Below are 20,633 nucleotides of genomic sequence, written 5' to 3' on the forward strand. Positions count from 1 at the left end.
GAAGTATAAAGAAAAGCTCAAAAGAAAACTAAAAAATGGAACAAGAAAACAAGATACTATATTCATTCAAAAAACAATATATATATTAATTTATTCTCGACATAAATCACAAAAGTTATTTACTCTTCTATTTATAATTATTCAAATATCTCAGAAACCAAACAAAACAGTGATTAAAATATGTTAAAATAAGAGTTGTAGCGATGAATTATACTTATATAAAATTCAAAATGGAAATTAAAGACCTTATGGAATATTTACAATTATAAAAATTTGTCTTTAAGGTACGTATATAACAGAAACATCGACTATGTCTATCCTTGAGAAAAACAAAAAATTGCTTGAAATATACAGGAAGAATCAATAGGAGACCCTCCTGTCCCCAGTAAAAACTTAGGCATTTTGGACGGAATATTAAGTACATATACTACAATACAGAGTGCCATACAAAAGAGTCGAATTTTTTATGATCTCTGAAGTGAAAAAACTTGAACACTCTCATTGCCTTTAAAACTTACAATCTAATTTAGGTGCAAGTATTTTGTTTTTTATTCTACCTCTAAACCCAAAATGAAAATATTCAATTTTAGTTATCTTCATTTGCATCCTTTAAAATAATCACTTTTCAACAGTACCTATATACAGAAACATTAGTAAAAGAGATCATAGATAGTTACAGATTATTGTTATTGATCATTACTTGAGTATTCTAAAGAATGGACTAAAATCTGTATCATCATAATTTTGTCATGATAATGAATCATTCAATTTACAGTCTATATATAATACTATTTTCTAATACTTACAGAAGGGAAGAAACAATGTGACTTTTCATTCGTCACACTGTCTGTGAAATAGAAAATTATACTCTACAAATTCAAATCCTAACTTTGTTGCTCTGCAAATATTCTGCAACAAAAATTTTTTTCAATTATACTATATCTAGACTTGTCTCGTTATATATATTACCTGACTTTGTTGTAAAGGTGCTCTATAGGTCATCATTTTAGATTGAAAATCCATCACAGCCACCTCAAAAACAATACTATGGGAGTTGATATGATGTTCTGAATTGTTTTCGTTGATTCGATGCTTTGTCTCTGTTTTATCATCGAAGAATCCTGAGTATGGACACTCATTCCTTTTAAAATCGTTAAAGCAGTGTTCTATCTCTTTCACATTAGGTTGATTGAATCTATGAATGAAGATATGGTAGTAAAAGTAACAATAGAGAGTGATCACTCACCTAAAGATGAGATTTAAGTATTCATCAGGCATATATTTCGACAATGGAATTACGTAAGTATAGTTGTAGTTGCCCACAGAGTCAAAATATCGATCTGTCAAAGTTGTGTTGAAATTTCTTCCTTGAACTGTTATGACAAATAATTGATCATCTGAAAGAAGGGTATGAAGCAGGAAAGCTTAAAAAATATGAAAATAATTATTTACCAGTTGTGTCAAAAACATTGGACTCATCTGAAAGGTCTAACGAATTTCTCTTGTGTCTCGTGATCTGCTTTTCTATATCGTTAGAGTGCAAGGGCTTGTTGACACCATTTTTTTCCAGGTTGAGAAGGAGGTCAGTCCTATTCCTCTGTAGTGGCGTTTTGTCAAAAATTGAGCTTTTTATATCAGCACAACAATAAATCTACAAATGAAATAGGTTACAAAAGAGGAATATCTTGCATACACTTATAGTATACTTTCTGTCAATAGATCACTTGAAATTAATATAAAATGCAAGATTTGGAACAATTCATTCCTAATATAATGTTATCCATTATTTAGTTGGTTTCCGTGCTCCATTTTGTCAGTTCGTCCAAAGTATGTTTTATAATTTTTATTATAATGCATAAAAGTATTGAACCAAGATTATGGCTTAAATTTTGTAAATTTCAAACTTCATCCAAAACAGTGCATATGAGCGGTGGTAAACTGATTTGAAATGTTTTTTGCATCAATGCCTTCAACTGAATTTAACGGTACTAAAGGAAGCGACAACTAAACTAAAATTTATCGTTAAAATCTTAGGAAGATAGCCGCTAGAATTTATGTGAAGCACAAAAAGCGGTACCTTTTTGATGGAATACTATGAGGTATAGTTTGATCCCTTACATTACGCACCTGGCATAAATTCGAGTTTTCCAGATCTTGGTCCACATTCAAACAATCTGAAGGTTTACCGATAGTGTACGGCTTCTTGAGCAAATTCTTATCTATTATTAGCCTATTGACAGCTGAATTTCTATCTGTTGTCATTATGTAGGGTGTGAAAGAAAGCCATGTATGAGATTTAGTCGATTTAGTAGGTCTTTTCATCGAATGTGTTCTATGGGAATTTTCTAAGCTTTGGGCAAAGTGTTGATACCTGGATGTTTCCATTAAATACAAGGTTGTGATAGCTGCTAAACTGTAAAATGGTAAACATAAAGAAGCTGAAATATTTAAATTGGATGAAACTCACCAAAAGGCCATAATTAAGACTAATATAACTATAACAATTTGTATAAATTTATTCGAACATAGTTCATCGCTGTCATCATGTGGACACTTTTGATGGTGCTTTGGGCACTTCTTCATAATTGAAGCTTTACCACTAGATACTAAAATTTAAAATAATGATTATTTATCAAAATAACTACATTCAATTTGTTCCTTACTGGTAGAAGTAGATTTTAAACTATCTCCTCTTTTAATCTTATTCAATCGTTTGTTTATTCTCTCTAATTGATCTATTCTATTGCCCAGATTGTCTGTCACCTTGCAGAGCTCTTTGACAGCACCAATATTTTCCATAAATATTCTTTCCTGAAAATTCACATATCTTCCTCATCATCAGGATTTTCTATACAGTATTTTACACATCAAATTCCAAGACATTTTTTTTTTTGTGTAAATATATCAATTCATTGAACTCACCTTATTAACCACCAAAAAATTATCTATAGAATTTCCATTCTTCAAGATGAGGTTACCTGCAGGACTCACTGCTTCTGGTATTATTTCTGCAACTTCCTGTGCAATAACACCGGTATCGAAACAATCAATTTCTTTATTCAGTTGAGCAGCGAAGTTTGGATCATACTCATACCTAATTGAGATAAAAAATGAACGATTCAATTCGAGTTTAGCTTACATTTAATGAACACAAACTAACCTAACCACCCTTATCTTTTGTACATTCTTCAGCTGGGTAGCTGTATCACATTCAACGATATTTTTCTTTGCTCTTATATCACTGGGTTGAATGATATGACCGGTAACTTTGATATTACCGTGTACCACCAGAGATTCGTCAGGACGGTCAGTCCCAATTCCAACTTTCCCATTATGACATATTGAGTCCTATAAACAATTTTCATTAATTTCATTGTTATGAAAATAATGAGACAAATTTACTTGTGTCTGTCCCTTCTGCCAACATAATTCAACGTCATTCTCGAACTGACCAGGATTAGAAGCTCGAACAATGATTTTTTGACTTGCATGTGAAACTATAGGATAGTTTCCACTTGCAGTATGGGCATGAAGACCAACCACCAACTGCAAATGATCATTATGATTTTTTTTAAGTCACTATTTTAATACATACCTGAAAATATCTTTGTTCTGGGTTTGGTTTTCCCTTTTTTCTCATATTGTTCGAGGTTGTCTCACTGAAATGAAGTCTTCCTACAGTAACTTTTGTGACCTGAGAACCTAGCAGCTCGATCCTGAAATGACAAGAAATATCAACTAATTTTGTTTCTGATCCTTTTTTCACATAGAAAACTTACAGTACTGGGTGAAATGGTTTTTTACTCCGATCACTTTGACTTTGCTCCACCCTAATAGTTTGTGTGGGGCAATCGTGTTTTACACCATAAAAATGTAAATGAAAACTTGAAATTTTCTGAAAACCTTCAGAAGTTTTAACAAACTGCGCATCCCCTATAACTTGCACATGACATGTGATCTATAAAAAACAATAAATTATTTGACAACATTGAAACATAGGAACATAGGAAACTAACCTGAAAGTGGTTCTTTTTCTGGCATACAAAAGCATCGTCCGCAGTAGAAAAATTAAATCCTTTATCTGCATCAACACGATAATGAGGAACAGGTCTGAAACGGAATGAAAGAATTAACCAAAATAGAAACAATTTGTTAAAGCATTATCTTTTAGAGAATTTAATAAGCATATTAAATATTAGAAAAAACAAAAAACTATAAAAAAGCTCACAGTTCTGTTAAATTCTGATCACACAGCGTATGCCAGTTGTTCTGTAAAAACGAATTGAACCTAATGCACTGGTAACCGGATTCTGAAAGACAGGCTTCAGAAGATTGGTAGTCATCGTCTCCTATTGACGAAGACATATTTTCACTGGGACTCATCTGAGAAGGTTGTTCAGCTCCAATACCTGTAAAATCGAATGATAATATGTCTTCCAATAATCTAAATAATACATGTTATGCAATTCAAAAATGTAAACATCCAAATCTTCTCACCAGGTTCAACCTTGGGAGACACAACATCTTGGCTCAACTTCCTCTTTTTTGGCGCATTTTGCAGATTCGTGTAAACCGTCTTCATCCCTTCAACATTCTGCTCACACATCCCGTTCCTGGGAAGGTTCAGGTCTAACGTGTTGCACTCGCAGATCACATAGTTCTTATCGAAATCCTGTTGCACCTTATTGTAGATCCTCTCTTCGAAATGCTGTGCGTTCTGCTGCTCTCCAGTCAAAATAATGCTCCTGTTGTCGCCCAAATTTCCGTCCGAGGGTATTATGAGGCGGTTCTCCATAATGTTTTGCTCGTTAGCCATATTTTCTGGCATCAACCGATTGGAAAGGAGATCACCAGACCTCATGTCGTTGTTGACCAGCATAGTTGTGTCCTAGGAATAGGACAATAATGAATTGAATATAATTTGCAAATGGTACAGGAACAAGGAAAAAATGAAGTTGACAAACAGCACCAAATTCTTGGGTATGACTCTTGATTGCTGTCTGAGCTGGAACTGCCACGTCGAGGAAACTATTGATAAATTGAATAGGGTGAGCTACTCCATACGTATCCTGAGGAGATATGTAGATGACATTACGATTAAAATGGTATACCATGCTAACTTCGAGTCAGTCTTCCGATATGGGATAGTTTTTTATGGAAATAGCAGAGACATCAAACAAATCTTTGTCGTGCAAAAACGAGTCATCAGAACCATGGCAGGAATAGGATACAGAGAGTCATGCAGAGGGCATTTTAGAAGAGCAAAAATCCTGACCCTGAGTGGTGTGTACATCCAGGAATGCCTGCTGTTCTTCTATAAAAATAGAGAACTTTTTAAGGAGTATGAACCCCAAAATGTTTATGAAACAAGAACAAATAATTATTCATACCCAATCCATCACCTAACGATGACGAAAAAGACTGCCCTGTATAGCTGTTTAAGGTTGTTCAACAGATTGCCAAATAAAATAAAAATAGCTGGTCCTATTAATAAGTTTAAAAAAGAGGTCCATACGTTGCTGATGGACCTTGAACCGTATACAGTGGAAGAGTATTTGTTGGGGAGACTGGCATAGCGCTCACCGATTCTTGATTTATGACATCAATTTTGTTTAATAATTTGCTTATTTATGTACTCAGGTTATTCCTCAAAATAAAGATTATTGTTATGTTATGTTATGTTATGTACCATCCAGCTTGTGAATAATAATAATACATAATAATTTTTAGTTCTATCCTTCCGATATTTTAAATTTCTGCGATTCAGTGAATAGTTACCTTCAGCGGGGAGTGAAAAAACCTACTGCGAGGGGAGTTTTCTCTCTTTCACTAATAAGTTAAAGTCCAGATTTTTACCATAGAGCAACACAGATATCGTAAGTCTGCAACACAGAATGAGAACTTTCGATGACAAAAGCAAACAAGCACCATCTGAAAAGCAGCATTAATAGGACAAATCTACCAAGGAACAAAGATGGTGTGCTTGCCATTATTGAACTTGCTCATTTTCAAATAGAAAACCAACGAAAATACTTCAGAGGCCAACCAAGTACTTTGAAGGATATCAAACACTGTGAGAAGCAGTTGAATCAACACTTTTAAAACTGCATAAAGAGTATGGTTCAAACCAACACCAGAGAATCTCAGAAAACCTGCAAAGATGGAGGGAGAAACCCCTGCATGGAAGAAATTTCAAGGAGGTCAACCAGGATCGTGTTGACATTGCAGCCTCAAATTATATTAGCTCACATCAGTTGGAATTTACCCAGAAACGGAAGGGTTTTTTCTGGCCATTCGAGATCAAGTGATTTCAACAAGAAACTACTCCAAACATATCACAAAGAATAAAACGGTCATTGACGATCGATGCGATATAAGTGTCCCATCAAAGAAACCAAATCCAAATGTTAAATGTTTGCAGGAAATGGGACTACGATGATGAGGATGGGGACCAGTGGGGCGACGATAATACCTCTGTATTCTATTTCATACTGTTAAAAGTAATAATATTGTATATTATTGAAAACGATACAATAAATTTTATTTAAAATGAAATTTAGGAATGCCTGATACAAATTAATATTGGAAGCAGAGGATATTAATTGTTTCATTAAATATAATATAATAAAATGAACACTTTCTTCCAGAATAAAATGAACAACTTTGTAAATTCAATGTGATCTTTACCTGCAACAAATTTCCATTTTCGATGATCTGCTGATCTCCATTCTGTTCGGTGACCACAATGTGCGACCCCAGGATGAGATTCTCGGCCATTATAGGATTCAGAATAGCCGGTTTGTACATGTTCTGTCCGATAGTAGTGTAAATGTTATCAGCAGAGCTCAAGTTGGGCTCGTTCCCGTCCTGGGGACTGTAAGGATGCTCCGAACTACTGTCAGGCGGACTCTCTGGTAGGGAATGCCTGGAAAATAAATACGGATCAGAAAAGGTTCTTTTTGATGATAAAATATCGTATAGAGTCACTTGGGGGAAGCCAGAATGTTTTGATTATACAACGATTGTTTAAGTTTCCAGCAATTCATTAGAACCCAGGATATTTATTGTGTAATAGTACTTTGAAATAAACCCTGTTATTATATCGTATCGTCTCTGGAACCAGGATGTGTAGATTTGGTTGTTTCTATTGGCTAATATAGTCCACTTTCCACCGCATTTGGTTACTTTTATTGGTTATTAATTCTGTATTATCTTTCTTATGATTCTCATAGACCAAATGGATTAATAAAATGAGCATTTTTTGCTCGGTTAGTTGTGTAACTGATTTTCTCTTTTTATTTGGATAAAGTACATTCAAACTCACTTGAATAGGCTAGAATATTACTAATATTCAAGAGTTTTCAAGTTCCAAAAAATTAATTATGGAGTAGGGTCAGCAGGGAATTTATTGCCTTACCAATACTTTCGAATAAATCCCAGTATGCTAGTTTATTATCTTATGAAATACTATGCGTCGATTTGGTCACTTTCATTGTCCGAAATAGTTAGTACACATGCCGCGTGGCAATTTGAACGCCCTTATTGGGGGAAGTTGCGCTAATCTCATCAATGGGGAGGTTTGGGGTGTTATTAAGAGCGTTAAAGAAAATTTAATCAAACACCGACAAAGGATTATACAGTCATCGAGAAAATGAGAGAGATTTTTAATGATTGATAACATTCTGTGAGACATATCAAAAACTGAAGATGAATATTTTGCGATCGAATATATTCCTCCAGTTACTTTCAAAGTCGGTATTGATACATTAAGTTCTAAACAAAATGATCTCGCATCCTAAGGACCGTCATACCTCAGAAGAAGATTTTAGGTGGAATGCGGAAAGCACCAATGAAATTTCCACTATATTTTCTAATCAATTTTGTCAATGTTATTACCAGTGAGCCTCAACTTCAACAGAACATTTCCAAGTTAATCTAAAGCACTTTTGTGCTCTTATAATTTTATGCAACGATCTTAAACAATATCTCACAATAGAATAACATAGTAACATTATTGATGTGAAAACAAAAGCTATTCACGTCGCGAATTATCTGATAGAATCGACATGAGAATTAAATAAAATGGAATAAATATTATTTTCAACTCTAGGGTTCAAAAAGCGCTCATGCTTGCGGCATGACATCGAATAAAAATCTGAACAAGCGTTTTTATAGAATCGTACAAGTAAGATGGGGAGAACCATACCCTGAGGCGTTCCTCTTGTTCTCCACGATGACGTTGAGGAGCTTCTCGGTGGAAGAGGCTCCGTTGAGCGTATCGCCGAAGTATGGCGAATTGGTGGATGCGCCATCGTTATTGATGAAGTCCGCCAACTGAGAGAAGTCCAAGGCTTCATTGTCGATGCCACCCACGAAGTCGGTGCCTCTACCTGCAAAGTCAAAGCAATAAATAAGTTCTATAATCAGTAAAATTAGAAACGTAAGAAACAGAAGGAAATATTTTTTTAATATGTCGTGTGCTCAAAATCACTTCATATATAGCGGCAATGGTAGATTACAGCGAAGCTTCCTCGATCCCAGATGAGATGAAAAAAAAATTCAACCTTTAATTCACCATTCACTAAAGACTCACTTAGTAATCATAGTATCAAGAAACCCCTGCATGTATTTTGCTTCATTTATTTCTGTTATGAAGGTTTAATAAGTCTACTTGATGGAGGATATCCAATATAAGGAAAAAATTGAATTATTAAATACAAACATTCCGAAACGTACGTCTGTCTTTATGTTAATCTAGTTATTCAATTTGTTAATGGTTTATTCAACCTGTACAGTTTTAGTTATTTTGAATTTTCTTTTGGTTGTTTATTAATTTTGTCATTTTTAGAATTGGAATTATAATCCAAGACAACAATAAACGAAATATGCCATAAAGATATATTATTGTGAAGGAATAGACACAAAGTTGTCAGTTTTTTATATTTATATTTATTTCTGTATTTATTAGGTTTTTTTAGCATCGTTTTTTCAGACCATCCCATAGCCAACTTTCGAACTATAGTAGTAGTGTAGTAGGTTAGTTCTTCAACGTCTTCGAACACTTAATTTTGTTTTAGTTTTGGCAGGTCGTTTACTTGAACGCATTCTTTCTCAAACGGCTAGCAATTTTTAAATGTTTAAAACATTTAATTTGCATTCATTCAATTTGGAAACGTTTTTCGTGTTTTGATGTTAATTTTGAGTTTTTGAAGATAAGAGAAAATTAATGCTAATATTAAGGTAAAAGAAATAATGAGGGGAATTGTTTAAAGGCAAAGGAAAAGTATAAGTTCACATCCCTCAAGGAGAAGCGCTAACCGTAGATACGTGTTTCGGGCTTTCGGCCCTCATCAGTAGGGCGAAAAAGTGTTGGAATAGACAACACTTGGTGGGAAACAAGAAACAAACGGAGTCAACAACAGAAGCTAGCCGCTCATTTGGTTACAGGGCAACTACCAACGTCACAACATCCATTTCTGGACAACATACAAATTTTTCAGATGTCTGTCGTATATTCCACATCATCCTTAAAAGCCATAGTTAATTTGAGGCTGAACCAGCGCATTGAACAAAATTTATTAAGTGTTTAGAGCTATTAAAATATTTCTTCATTATTCAAAACCCCTAAGTTTTTTTACTAGATGATTAATATGCTGGTCCCATTTCAAGTTTGCATCAATCATTATCCCAAGATTCTTGATGATTTTTGTCTTTGGAATCTTCATTTCTGGGCTCATTTCAAGATTTCCCAGTAACATACAACGAATAACCCTCTGGAGGAACACTCCTGAGTTCTTTTCTTGGCCAGGCTAAGAAATTTGTGGTGTTTCCCCCGAAGTATACCACGAGCTCAGCTTCGGGTAATGGTGAGACTGCTCACAGGACACTGTCGGTGCAAATATCTTTTGTACCGAAAGTGTAATAAGTCAGTAGATGAGATTCGCAGGATCTGTGGAAGGAAACAGCACCTAGTGTGCAAATATCCAGGGTTGACTGGCCTAAGAACCACACATATGGGAAAGTCAGTCCTGGATACTCAAAAGCCAAGGCTCCTAAGGATGTCGTCCGCTTTGTTAACAGTATCGACGTCCTCCTTGGGTTTGTATAAATAGGTAGGGTTAATAACAAAACATCAATTTGGTCGCAGTTCCCGGAAGGCTAACAGAGCCGTATCGATCTCGATTTAATAATAATAATAACATAGGAAGAAAAGGCTGGCATTTAATTATCTCAATGTGAATGGCAGTGTCATAAGCGAAACTGCTCTTACTCTTCTTACACTCGAGTAAACTATTCATGTATTCTAAAAATAGTAGTGGACCAATCTCTGTTCCTTGAGGAACGCCGTAGGTAACTGTTTTTGAAGAACTCTGATTTTCATTAATACACAGTGTACTGCATTTAAGAACAACCCTTGAGTCTTCAAGAATCCATATTCTTAGAAGCCAAAGTGGTAATGTTGAGACCCAAACCCAACATTGGTCCTTCGAGCCGGATATGGAAATGCTGATTTTACAAACAATTCAAAGATACATCATTCCTTGAACTTACATTTGATTGGGAAATATGAAATACCTTTTGAAATGATTTTATGTGAATAATATTGAAAATTTATGGCATGATATGATGGCCATTTAAGGATATTCTGTACGTTTCGTACACACAGTCTGTGGGCTCCTTAATTGAATAATTGACCTTATTGTAATAATCATTATCTGTTCGGAGACGAGCGCTCAAAAATGATCTCAATTCCGAAAGGCTGAAATCTAACCAACCAACCCCCAATCTTACCCTTGAATACCTTCCCATAACGATCATGAAAATTACCTGTACATATACCGTTTTGATCCCCATGCGGTTTCCCAATTTCCTCCATAAACAAAACGTCCACCCTCCTGGCTTAATGTCCGTCAGCAGCATTCAATACAAACAACGAGAAATTAGTTACATTAAACGGTCGATTAAACCCGCGATCGCTTACAGCACCTGCCCTCCCTCGTCGAGGGGGTGTAAAGGTGGTGAGAATAGAGAGAACAATCGGGAATTATACACCACCGTGATCAGGGGCAACAGAGCGTGGTCGCTAGCGGCATCGACCAAACACCCGTGAGGGGGTTGTTATTTTGGGCCATATAGCCTCAGAAGACGACTTCAAGGGTACGATGAGAGTCTCAAAGGCGACCTTGGAATAATCTCTGCTCTAACTCACCGTGTTACTGCTTGTCATAAGTGATACTTTCGTGCTGAAGACCATTGGAATATTTACACAGCTCTTGTAACCTGCACAACAATACAGGGTTAGAACTATTTAGATGGACTACAGGGATATCTAAAACCGTTAGAGATACAGGGTGGCTTGAATTAAAAAAAAGTTGCGTTATTTAGGGATTAGTGTGTTGGTGTTAACAGATCCAAAATATCTCAGATGGTTCTCGAGATATCTCGAAAAAACTAAAAATCGACATTTTCTTTTTTTCTGTATAACTCATTTGTTTCTGGAGATAACTTCACGAAAGTCGGTTTGTAGCCATAATCCGATATAGAGATTCTAATGGTCTCGTAAAATTTTTTTCTGTTTTCCATTGTTTCAGAGACGCGATGGTCATTTTTTTTCTTATGGACGCCATATTGGTTCTCCTCATGAGGTGATAAAGAAAAAAATAACGGTTTTCAATATCCCTGTAGTGCCCCTCCAAATAGTTCTAACCCTATATAACACTTAATTTATTTATTCCTTTATCTACGAATACTTTCCAATGCGTTTCGGAATTTTATTTTCTTATATTGATTAACCTTTATCAAGTATGCTTGAAAGATTTAGGGCCATTTGCACCATTTGCCTAAACATTGATTAAAATTCAAACGTCGATTAATTTCTGATTTCTCTTAAGAAATCATAGAGTAATCAACGTTTAAATTTTTAATCAATGTTTAGGCAAATGGAGCAACTGGCCCCTAAGATCTTCCTAAATATGTAGTAGTTGAAGAATTTTGAAATCTACACGACAGGCTAGTCGAATCCTTGAATAGTGTAATAGATAATCATCCAATGGAAATGCATAAATTTTTAACAAGAACCACTTGCCTTCCACCGAAGGATTAGCATACCATAGCGGATCCATCGAAATACAGACTAATTACACGCCTACCAACAATATACAAAATCATCATCATGTTTAGCATCTCGGTACTATAAAAATTGCGAGAAAAATGGATGTTCCAAGAATGCACTAGGATCGAAAGAACTGCTGATAATAGATTCCATCATATGCAATCAAGCCTTCAAAAAACACAGATCCTTTTTATGACATATTTTGACTATAAGAAGGCCTTCGATTCAATTCCACATGGCTGACTGACAAAGATTTTGGAATTATACAAGATCGATCCAATTACAATAAACTTTCTGAAGTAGGCAATGCACAACTGGAGAACGAATAATTAACTTTCTACGGCGAACATAACTACTGAACAGATTACAATTAAAATGTGAATTTTCCAGGTAAATCCATTGAGTCCCTTAGGGTTCTGCTTGGCGCTGAACCCCCTTTCTAAACAACTGAATGCTACTGAAAAAGGTTTCAATATTACAGGCAATAGTAATACTATTACCCTCAATGATTTGCTATACCTGGATGACTTAAAACTAATAACACGCAACAAAAACCACTTGTAAATTATAGTCAAACTGGTAGAACATTTTTCGAGAGATGTGGGGGATGACATTCGGACTGGACACGTGTCGTAATATTAACGTAGTGCGAGGAAGAATTCAAGATGAACCAATGCTCTTTTCAATGGACAGGAGATAACAGCAATGAAATTGGACGATCTTTATAAATACCTAGGAATGAAACAAAACAGACGAATCAACCATTCAAGAATGAAGGGAGACTTAACAACTGAGTTCATTAGGAGAACAAACAAAATTTAAAAAAAACAAACCTCAACAGCAAGAACATGACGAGAGCCATCAATACATTTGATGTTCAATCCTAACATACTCTTTCGGTATAATTCCATGGGGTAGAATAGATATAGAAAGCGCGAAAGAGATCCCTGATAACGAAAGCACACAAGAATCATCTGAAAAGTAGCATTGAGAGGACGTCACTGCCGAGGAATGAAGGAGGCAGAGGTCTGCTAGACATCATAGAACTTGCTCGTGAGCAAAAAGAATGCCTACAAACATAACTCAACGACAAATCAAGTACGTCAGAGGTCTAACAAACATTGTGTGAAGTAGACGAATTAACACATTTACAAATGCACAAGCATGTTTCATACAACTACCAGACAATCCCAGAAAAAACTGCACAGATGAGGTAGACATTTCAACGATATGAACCAGGATTATGTCAACATTGATGTGTAGAACATTTGGCTCACATAAGGTGGAATTTATACAGAATAGAAAGCCATCCAATATCAAGTGATCTCAACTGAAAACTACTACAAACATATCACAAAGGACCGAATTATCACTGATGATCGATGTCGATATGGGTGTCCAATGAATGAAACAATCCAACACATCACAGGTGGATGTCAAATTATTGGAGCTACGGATGTGGCAGGGAATTTACTTGACCAAGATTCAGCAACCAAATGAAGGGTAATGAAAATGCAGTGCAAAATAGTGCCATACCATAAGTACAAACCGGAATTCATCAAGTTGAACTAACGCTTTGAAAAGTACAATTCCCACATAGTAAAACAGTTCCTCACAACATACCCGATATACAGGGTGACTATTAGCTCACCGACATACTTTATCATATGAAAGGTCATGTAATTTCAACATTATGGGAACATATGTCGCCAAAAATACAAAAAACCAAAAAGTGTAGCAAGGATCAAATTTTCTTTCTACATTTTTCTGGAGGAGAGAAATGTGTTCCAGAAAAATGATCACTCTGTAGATTTGCATTCAAAATTAGCTTATCACATGATCAAAATATTTAAATTGGAATATCTAAGTCAAATTTAAGTTAAATATCTTGAGGAAGGAAGGCGCTAAGAAAAAAAAACTTAAACTTCTCGGAAACAAAGCATTTGCGGGCCCATGTTAACAGAACCTTTCATTATAAAATGAGCTGAGGAATCTGTCATTTTCATTCGTACCTCTAATTTTGGAATACCCTGCATATACACAAAATATTGGGTATTTCTTTTCCAATATTTTTTTTCAGTTTTCTATGGTTCTGGTAGCTGATTATAACGGGTGTTTTTTTTCGAGGTATATAACTTTAAGTTGGCATTACTGTTCAAGATGGCGACCGATTCAACAACTGTCAAGTGATTTATTCTAAGTTTGGTTTGGGAATTCATCATGAATAGACTCACACCTGAACAACGCTTGCAAATAGTGTAATTTTATTTCAAAAATAATGGTTCTGTGCGGAATACGTATCGCGCACTACGTCCATTTCATTTTGTTTAGCGATGAAGCGCACTTCTGGTTGAATGGCTACGTCAACAAACAAAACTGCCGTATATGGAGTGAAGCTAATCCTCAAGTGTAAGTCGAAACACCGTTACATCCAGAAAAACTGACTTTTTGGTGCGCTTGCTGGTGGAATCATTGGTCCGTACTTCTTCAAAAACGATGATGGCCAGAACGTTACAGTCAATGGTGATCGGTATAGAGCCATGATTACTAACTTGTCATACCTAAATTGAACAACCATGATGTCCAGGAGCTGTGGTTCCAACAAGACGGCGCAACATGTCACACAGCTCGTGTCACAACCGATTTATTGAAAGGCACGTTTGGTGACCGCCTAATTTCACGTTTTGGACCTGTGAATTGGCCTCCAAGATCTTGTGATTTAACACCGCTAGATTCCTTTCTGTGGGGCTATGTAAAGTCATTGGTCTATGCGGATAAGCCACAAACCCTTGACCATTTGGAAGACAACATTCGCCGTGTTATTGCCGATATACGGCCACAAATGTTGGAAAAAGTCATCGAAAATTGGACGTCCAGATTGGACTACATCCGAGCCAGCCGTGGCGGTCATATGCCAGAAATCATATTTAAAATGTACATATGCTACAAGATTATCTTGCGGATAAATAAAATTCATGTCAATCAAATAATCCATCGTTGTTTTATTGCAATTTGAAGTTCTATAGCTCTAAAAAAACCACCCTTTATAATCATCCAAAATGGTCGTCACGGTGAGAAGACTACTTTTCCTCACGTTCCATTTTGGAGCTCATAATTAGAAAGGGTCTTTTTGAAAATAATACTAAAGCGTTTATGAAGTTGAAATTGTAAAAATAGTTTGTGATTGTTTAATGTGTCGATGGCGACTAGCCAAGCACATGGTTGAAAGATTGATCAATCAATCATATAATTAGCTTGAAATTTCCACGAAGCTTGAAGTTGACATTTTATATCTACACTCCGTCCCAACTCCGACGGTTTTGTGGTCATGAAAATACATATTGGGTCATTTTTTTCGATATTCTACATGAATATTCCCTTATACTGCTAAAGCAATCAACATTGTTGTTTTGAAATTATCAGGTCAACAAAATATCGAACGGTTATATATTTACTGAACCCCTAGTCGAATTTTTTCAATTAACTAACATAACCGCGACATTCGAAAATTCAATCTCATGTTTATAGTTTTCTCTGTTCGATAGTTCTCGTGTAACTGTTGTTGTAAATAGAAAACATTTAGAATTAATTGTGGATTGTATTCTAACACGTGGAACTATGACTATATCAGTAAAACTAAAACGTTTGAGTACCTATAACTAACAAAATGTATAATATACGTTTGTATATCGAAGGATAAGGTTCGACCCACTTATAACTTCCTAAAAAAATGATACCATCATATTTCTGTTGGAACCATTTCATGGCGTCTTCCTTGGATAATCTATGGGGTGCTCCTACTTTGCCTTGTTTCCTTCTTCTGTGGGCTATATTGAATCCTGGACGTCCCAAGACTTCTAAGAAATCAAGACCATAAATTCCTATGCTTGGGCCATATTTGATACCAGGATCAATGTGTTCTTGGATGCCAAATCCAAAGTTACCGAATGCTGTGAAATTGTCCCGTCTCAATTCATATTCCCTAACTTTGGGTCCCCTCTCCAAAATTTCTTCTACTTTAGGGCCTCTGACTGCAATTGACAATTGACAGCAATTTTTTCATTCCTCCTGATACCAAAAGATCTGACAGTATATCTAGCTTTTGAAAATACAGGTTGTTGACTGGTTAGTTCTTATAACACTTTGGCTGCACGAGTTAGCCTATAACTAGATTCTCCTACACAGATATTCAGACATAGTTTTCGGATATGAACGTCCCTTATGGGGTTCTTCGACTTATCCTTAACCTTTTCCTTCTTTTTTGTTGCTCCTACGGGCGCCATCTTTGCGTTTTATTGATCAAATTAAATTCAATTAGGTCCGTCATTAATTTTTGTTGTTACAATATTATGTTGAACACCAAAATTAACGAGTCGAAAATATTGTAGGATGCTTAATATTTTTTAATCCAAGCACCTTCGATATCTCATTTCAAACGAAAGCTATCTTGCCGAGAGAAAAAAAACCATACAGACAGCTATCATTAGCGAAATCCCTCATGCACGTTGTGAAAACGAGCTGGCGTTAAAAGAGTGAAAAGCGAAAAATTTCGATTTCATTTAAACCAATTAGCCAGATTCCCATGCATCGTCGATAAAAACGCATTTTCCAGTGTATAATAATCGTAATACTGAAACTATTGAATGACTAATAGATTATGTAGATGCGGAGATAAAGGACAAGGCACGATTCTTTTATTTATGGTGTTTGTTTAAGGATTATATCAATTTATGAGCGAGCGAGAAATGCATGAATAATTCGAATTGCAATTCTTCCAATATTATCGACGAACGATACCTATTGAAACCAATCATTCACTATAGCGTTTCGACACTTTAATGCCATCATCAGGACTAAACCGCTTTGGAAAACATCTTTACTGATTTCGCCTTGAATAACAAATAATAAACATAGTGTTAATGAATGAACAACGCCACCAACAATCGGTTGAAGTCTATTCTACACACAAAATCATTCATTGATGAATATCATTTTATCTCCTTCCTTTATAGACAAAACTGACGCAGTTAAGGCTCGGAAAATTCCTGAATAATCAAGAGCTAAACACTAAAAACTTGTTACGGTTTCTTCTGTATTGTTGCTTACGGGAATCTTCAGACCAACTGGGTTTTTCATGACTCAACTCTATGATATTGTCCTCAGCAGGATGGTGCTACTTCTACATATACCGTGAAATATTGACGTTCTTGCACAAGTGTTATCTGATTGGTTTGATAGCAGGAATTGGTAGCCATGGCTCTTACGACACCTTTCGAGTTTTGGCTATGATGGGATTTTTTATGTCACTTCACTAGTACATGCTGACAAGCTAGCAACTACCAAAGGCAGAACTTATTTGGTTGTTCAATATCCACATGCAAGCAATATAGTTATTGAAAATTTCTCCCAAATAGGCTTTGTCAAAGACGTGGAGGAACCTACTCACTTCATCACCAATAAATATTTCAATGCACTCATAAACAAAATCGTCTTGAATTAGACAACTGTAGCTTTGGTGGTATCTACACTATCCAGCAGTATTAACAATGAATATTGAATCTTTGATGCTTGGAAAAAATTATGTGAAGAATTCAAAATGCAAATAAGAATACGTAGAAAGTGCCTCTGTAATATAAAACTTGTGAAAAAGAAGATAGGTATATATTTTCCAATGACAAATATGAAATAACACAGGACTGATAAAAATAGCGAAAGATAAAAAATAATAATGCTTGGGAAGAATCGGATGGAAAAATGCCCCAGACGTAAGGAAGTAAACGTCACCATTGTAATATAGGGTTTCCACAAGGTTCTCATTGAGGACCCTTTCATTTCTTCAAATGTGCAAAAAAACTCGGATTTTTCGGTAATTAAAATTCAAAATGACTGAATTTGTTGTAAACGAAGCATTTTCCTTAGATCTTCCAGAGAAATTTGACAAAAAATCATTTTTACCTGTAAGATGTCGGTGTCTCAGCTCCCTGTGGCTCTCCATATCCCAAAATTCCATCTTATCGAGGTCGTTTATCGCATTATCTCGCGTAGAACGCACGGACACATTACCCGACGTTTCGAAACTAAAAACCGACCGTCATCAGAGATCACGGACTGCCTTTTTTCCGGTGAAATATGGCTCGTTAATTGGGGAAACAACTGTTGCGAAGACCGATTCGATTCTTTATCGCGTTTATTGTAAAATTGGAAATTGGTCCCATTCTCCTGCGCCGTCCGGGGTGGGGGCGGGATTTCGAGGAGGGCGAGGGCGAAAGCAGCCAATCGGGTCGCGCGCTTCGAAAGGGAAAATCTGAAGACATACAGGCGGTCGGAAAGACTAACGACTCGTCGAAAAGCAGGGTTCGGTTAAAATTACGATTTGGAACGGTCCAAGCACTTTGAAATATTCAAGAATAAATAAAGGGTATTTATAATTGATTATAAGATCGTAGACGTAGAGGCCTCTGGAACGTTCTCCACAGTTTCACTCAGAATGTAATCTTTTCTACAAGATAAAATTTCGCAATTGACAATTATAAATAAGGTCTTAACAATTTATATTCAAATTTTGAGAATTTTTCTTTTCCAAACCAGCGATTATTTATAGAGACCTCAGAGTAATCAACATAGATAGACAGAGCATATGTCATTTTCAGTAAGCAAATTTTGTCCCCAACATGAACTATCAAATTGGACATGAAGCGCGCGGAAATGAAAACATATCAGTGATACGATCTTTCACTCAATTTGCGAGTTTCTTCACAAAGAACGCACTTCTTATGTCCCATAGTGAATCAACGTTTCAAAATACCTAAATATATCAGAAATTCAGAAAACAAACTTCAAGCGCGCCAAACTACTTAAAACAATCGATGACACTAAGAGAGCAAAAGTTGCCAAACTTTGGATTTCAGCAGGTAGATACAGAAAATAATAAATATTCTGCTTATTATAAATTCGAAAAAATATCGGATTCTAAATATTCAAATTTGCATATTTAATCGGGAATAACTCAAATAAATATAATTCTTTCAATATAATATGCATTCATAATGATATGGTTTTATGAAGGGAAAGAGTACCGAAACGTCTGTTTTTGAACTCACTTGCAAGATTTTCGAATCACTTGAGAAAGGAGAGGTACCCATATCTATCGTGCTTGACTTGGCCAAAGCTTTTGATAGTGTAAATCATAAACTTTTACTCTACAAGTTGAGTGTTTACGGCATAAGGGACAAACAACTTAAATTAATTGAGAGCTACCTTCAGAACAGAAAACAAAAAGTCGTTGTGTTTGACGGAAAACGTGATCACCTGTCTTCAGAGAGAATTATCGAGTAAGGCGTGCCGCAGGGCAGTATCTTGGGACCATTGCTCTTTGTTATTTTCATCAATGACCTCCCTAACATTTTTCTTTCTGATTCCATCAAGTCCTTATTATTTGCGGATGATGCGGACATCATCATCTCGGCTTTGAACATTTTTAGTGGTATAAGAGAATTTGAGGATACTATGAATAGAGTAAATGAATGGTGTATTGAAAATCAGCTTGTGATTAATAATGATAAGACCCAATGTATTATTTTCAAGACTGAAAGAGCAAATCGCTACTACCCAAAAAGTATAACCTACCGAAATACTGTAGTATCAATCAGTGAATGTGTTAAGTTTATGGGAGTTCATATAGATAGTTTCATGAAATATCATAGCCGTGTAGAAGAAGTTAATAAGAAATTAAAATCGGTCATTTTTGCATTAAGGATTCTTAGAGATCAAGTTGATGTTGATGTATTAAAAACGGTTTACTATGCTATGTTTCACTCACAATTAAGTTATGGCATCATTTTTTGGGGAAGCAGTTCTGGAGCTCATCAGATTATGAGAACGCAAAAATCGGCCTTGAGAGTAATATTTCGTCTAGGTTTCAGGGAATCATGTCGTGGTAGGTTCAAGCAAAATAACATTTTGACTATCTATGGATTGTACATTTATAAGATATTGATGTTCATGCATAAACACCAGCATTATTTCTGTAGTCATTTAAATGTTAATAACACTAGAAGAATACATCCATTTAATTTTCCGGTTCATTCTTTGTCTTTAACTGAAAAGGGACCGGCATATATGGGTATTAAACTGTTTAACAGTTTACCAGTGAACATTCAAAGGTTATATGGTCATGGGTCTTTCGGGAAGTCTCTTTATTGTTTTCTTTTACATATTGAGCCATACAACATTGAAGAATTTTTTTTGTTCAAGTAGGGATAATGTAGTCAATATTTGAAATATTTTTTTGTTTTTCTTTTTTGGATGACCTGTTTTCCTTTCTACTTTGTATATATGGGAAATCAATAAAATATTGTTATTATAGTAAAATTGTGGATGTGACAAATTATCACAATCCGACATCGTAATCTAACCATGTTGGGGACATGTAAAAATTGCGTATACTTCCTCTGTCCATGTTTATTACCATATGATAAAGACCCTATAGTTATTCCTGAAAGTTTGAATCTGGATGTTGAAT

The 20,633-nt window shown here is 35.5% G+C and overlaps 1 protein-coding gene across 1 annotated transcript in view; it reads right to left on the reverse strand.

The window, feature by feature from the left end:
* Window positions 1–36: 36 nt before the first annotated feature.
* LOC123675754 (myelin regulatory factor-like protein) overlaps window positions 37–20,633 on the reverse strand; it is a 45,083-nt gene continuing 24,486 nt past the window's right edge. The window contains exons 2-18 of the mRNA XM_045611248.1: window positions 8,207–8,390; window positions 6,688–6,925; window positions 4,498–4,888; window positions 4,229–4,409; window positions 4,017–4,110; window positions 3,780–3,958; window positions 3,596–3,716; window positions 3,403–3,546; window positions 3,161–3,348; window positions 2,923–3,094; window positions 2,664–2,811; window positions 2,468–2,606; window positions 2,128–2,413; window positions 1,453–1,651; window positions 1,247–1,397; window positions 970–1,195; window positions 37–909 (exon numbers count right to left, since the gene is read on the reverse strand). Of these exons, the coding sequence (XP_045467204.1) occupies window positions 832–909; window positions 970–1,195; window positions 1,247–1,397; window positions 1,453–1,651; window positions 2,128–2,413; window positions 2,468–2,606; window positions 2,664–2,811; window positions 2,923–3,094; window positions 3,161–3,348; window positions 3,403–3,546; window positions 3,596–3,716; window positions 3,780–3,958; window positions 4,017–4,110; window positions 4,229–4,409; window positions 4,498–4,888; window positions 6,688–6,925; window positions 8,207–8,390 (3,119 nt within the window). The 3' untranslated portion in view covers window positions 37–831. The remainder of the gene's footprint in view (window positions 910–969; window positions 1,196–1,246; window positions 1,398–1,452; window positions 1,652–2,127; window positions 2,414–2,467; window positions 2,607–2,663; window positions 2,812–2,922; window positions 3,095–3,160; window positions 3,349–3,402; window positions 3,547–3,595; window positions 3,717–3,779; window positions 3,959–4,016; window positions 4,111–4,228; window positions 4,410–4,497; window positions 4,889–6,687; window positions 6,926–8,206; window positions 8,391–20,633) is intronic.

The sequence above is a fragment of the Harmonia axyridis genome, chromosome 3, assembly GCF_914767665.1.
Source record: "Harmonia axyridis chromosome 3, icHarAxyr1.1, whole genome shotgun sequence".
Classification (NCBI taxonomy): Eukaryota; Metazoa; Arthropoda; class Insecta; order Coleoptera; family Coccinellidae; genus Harmonia; species Harmonia axyridis.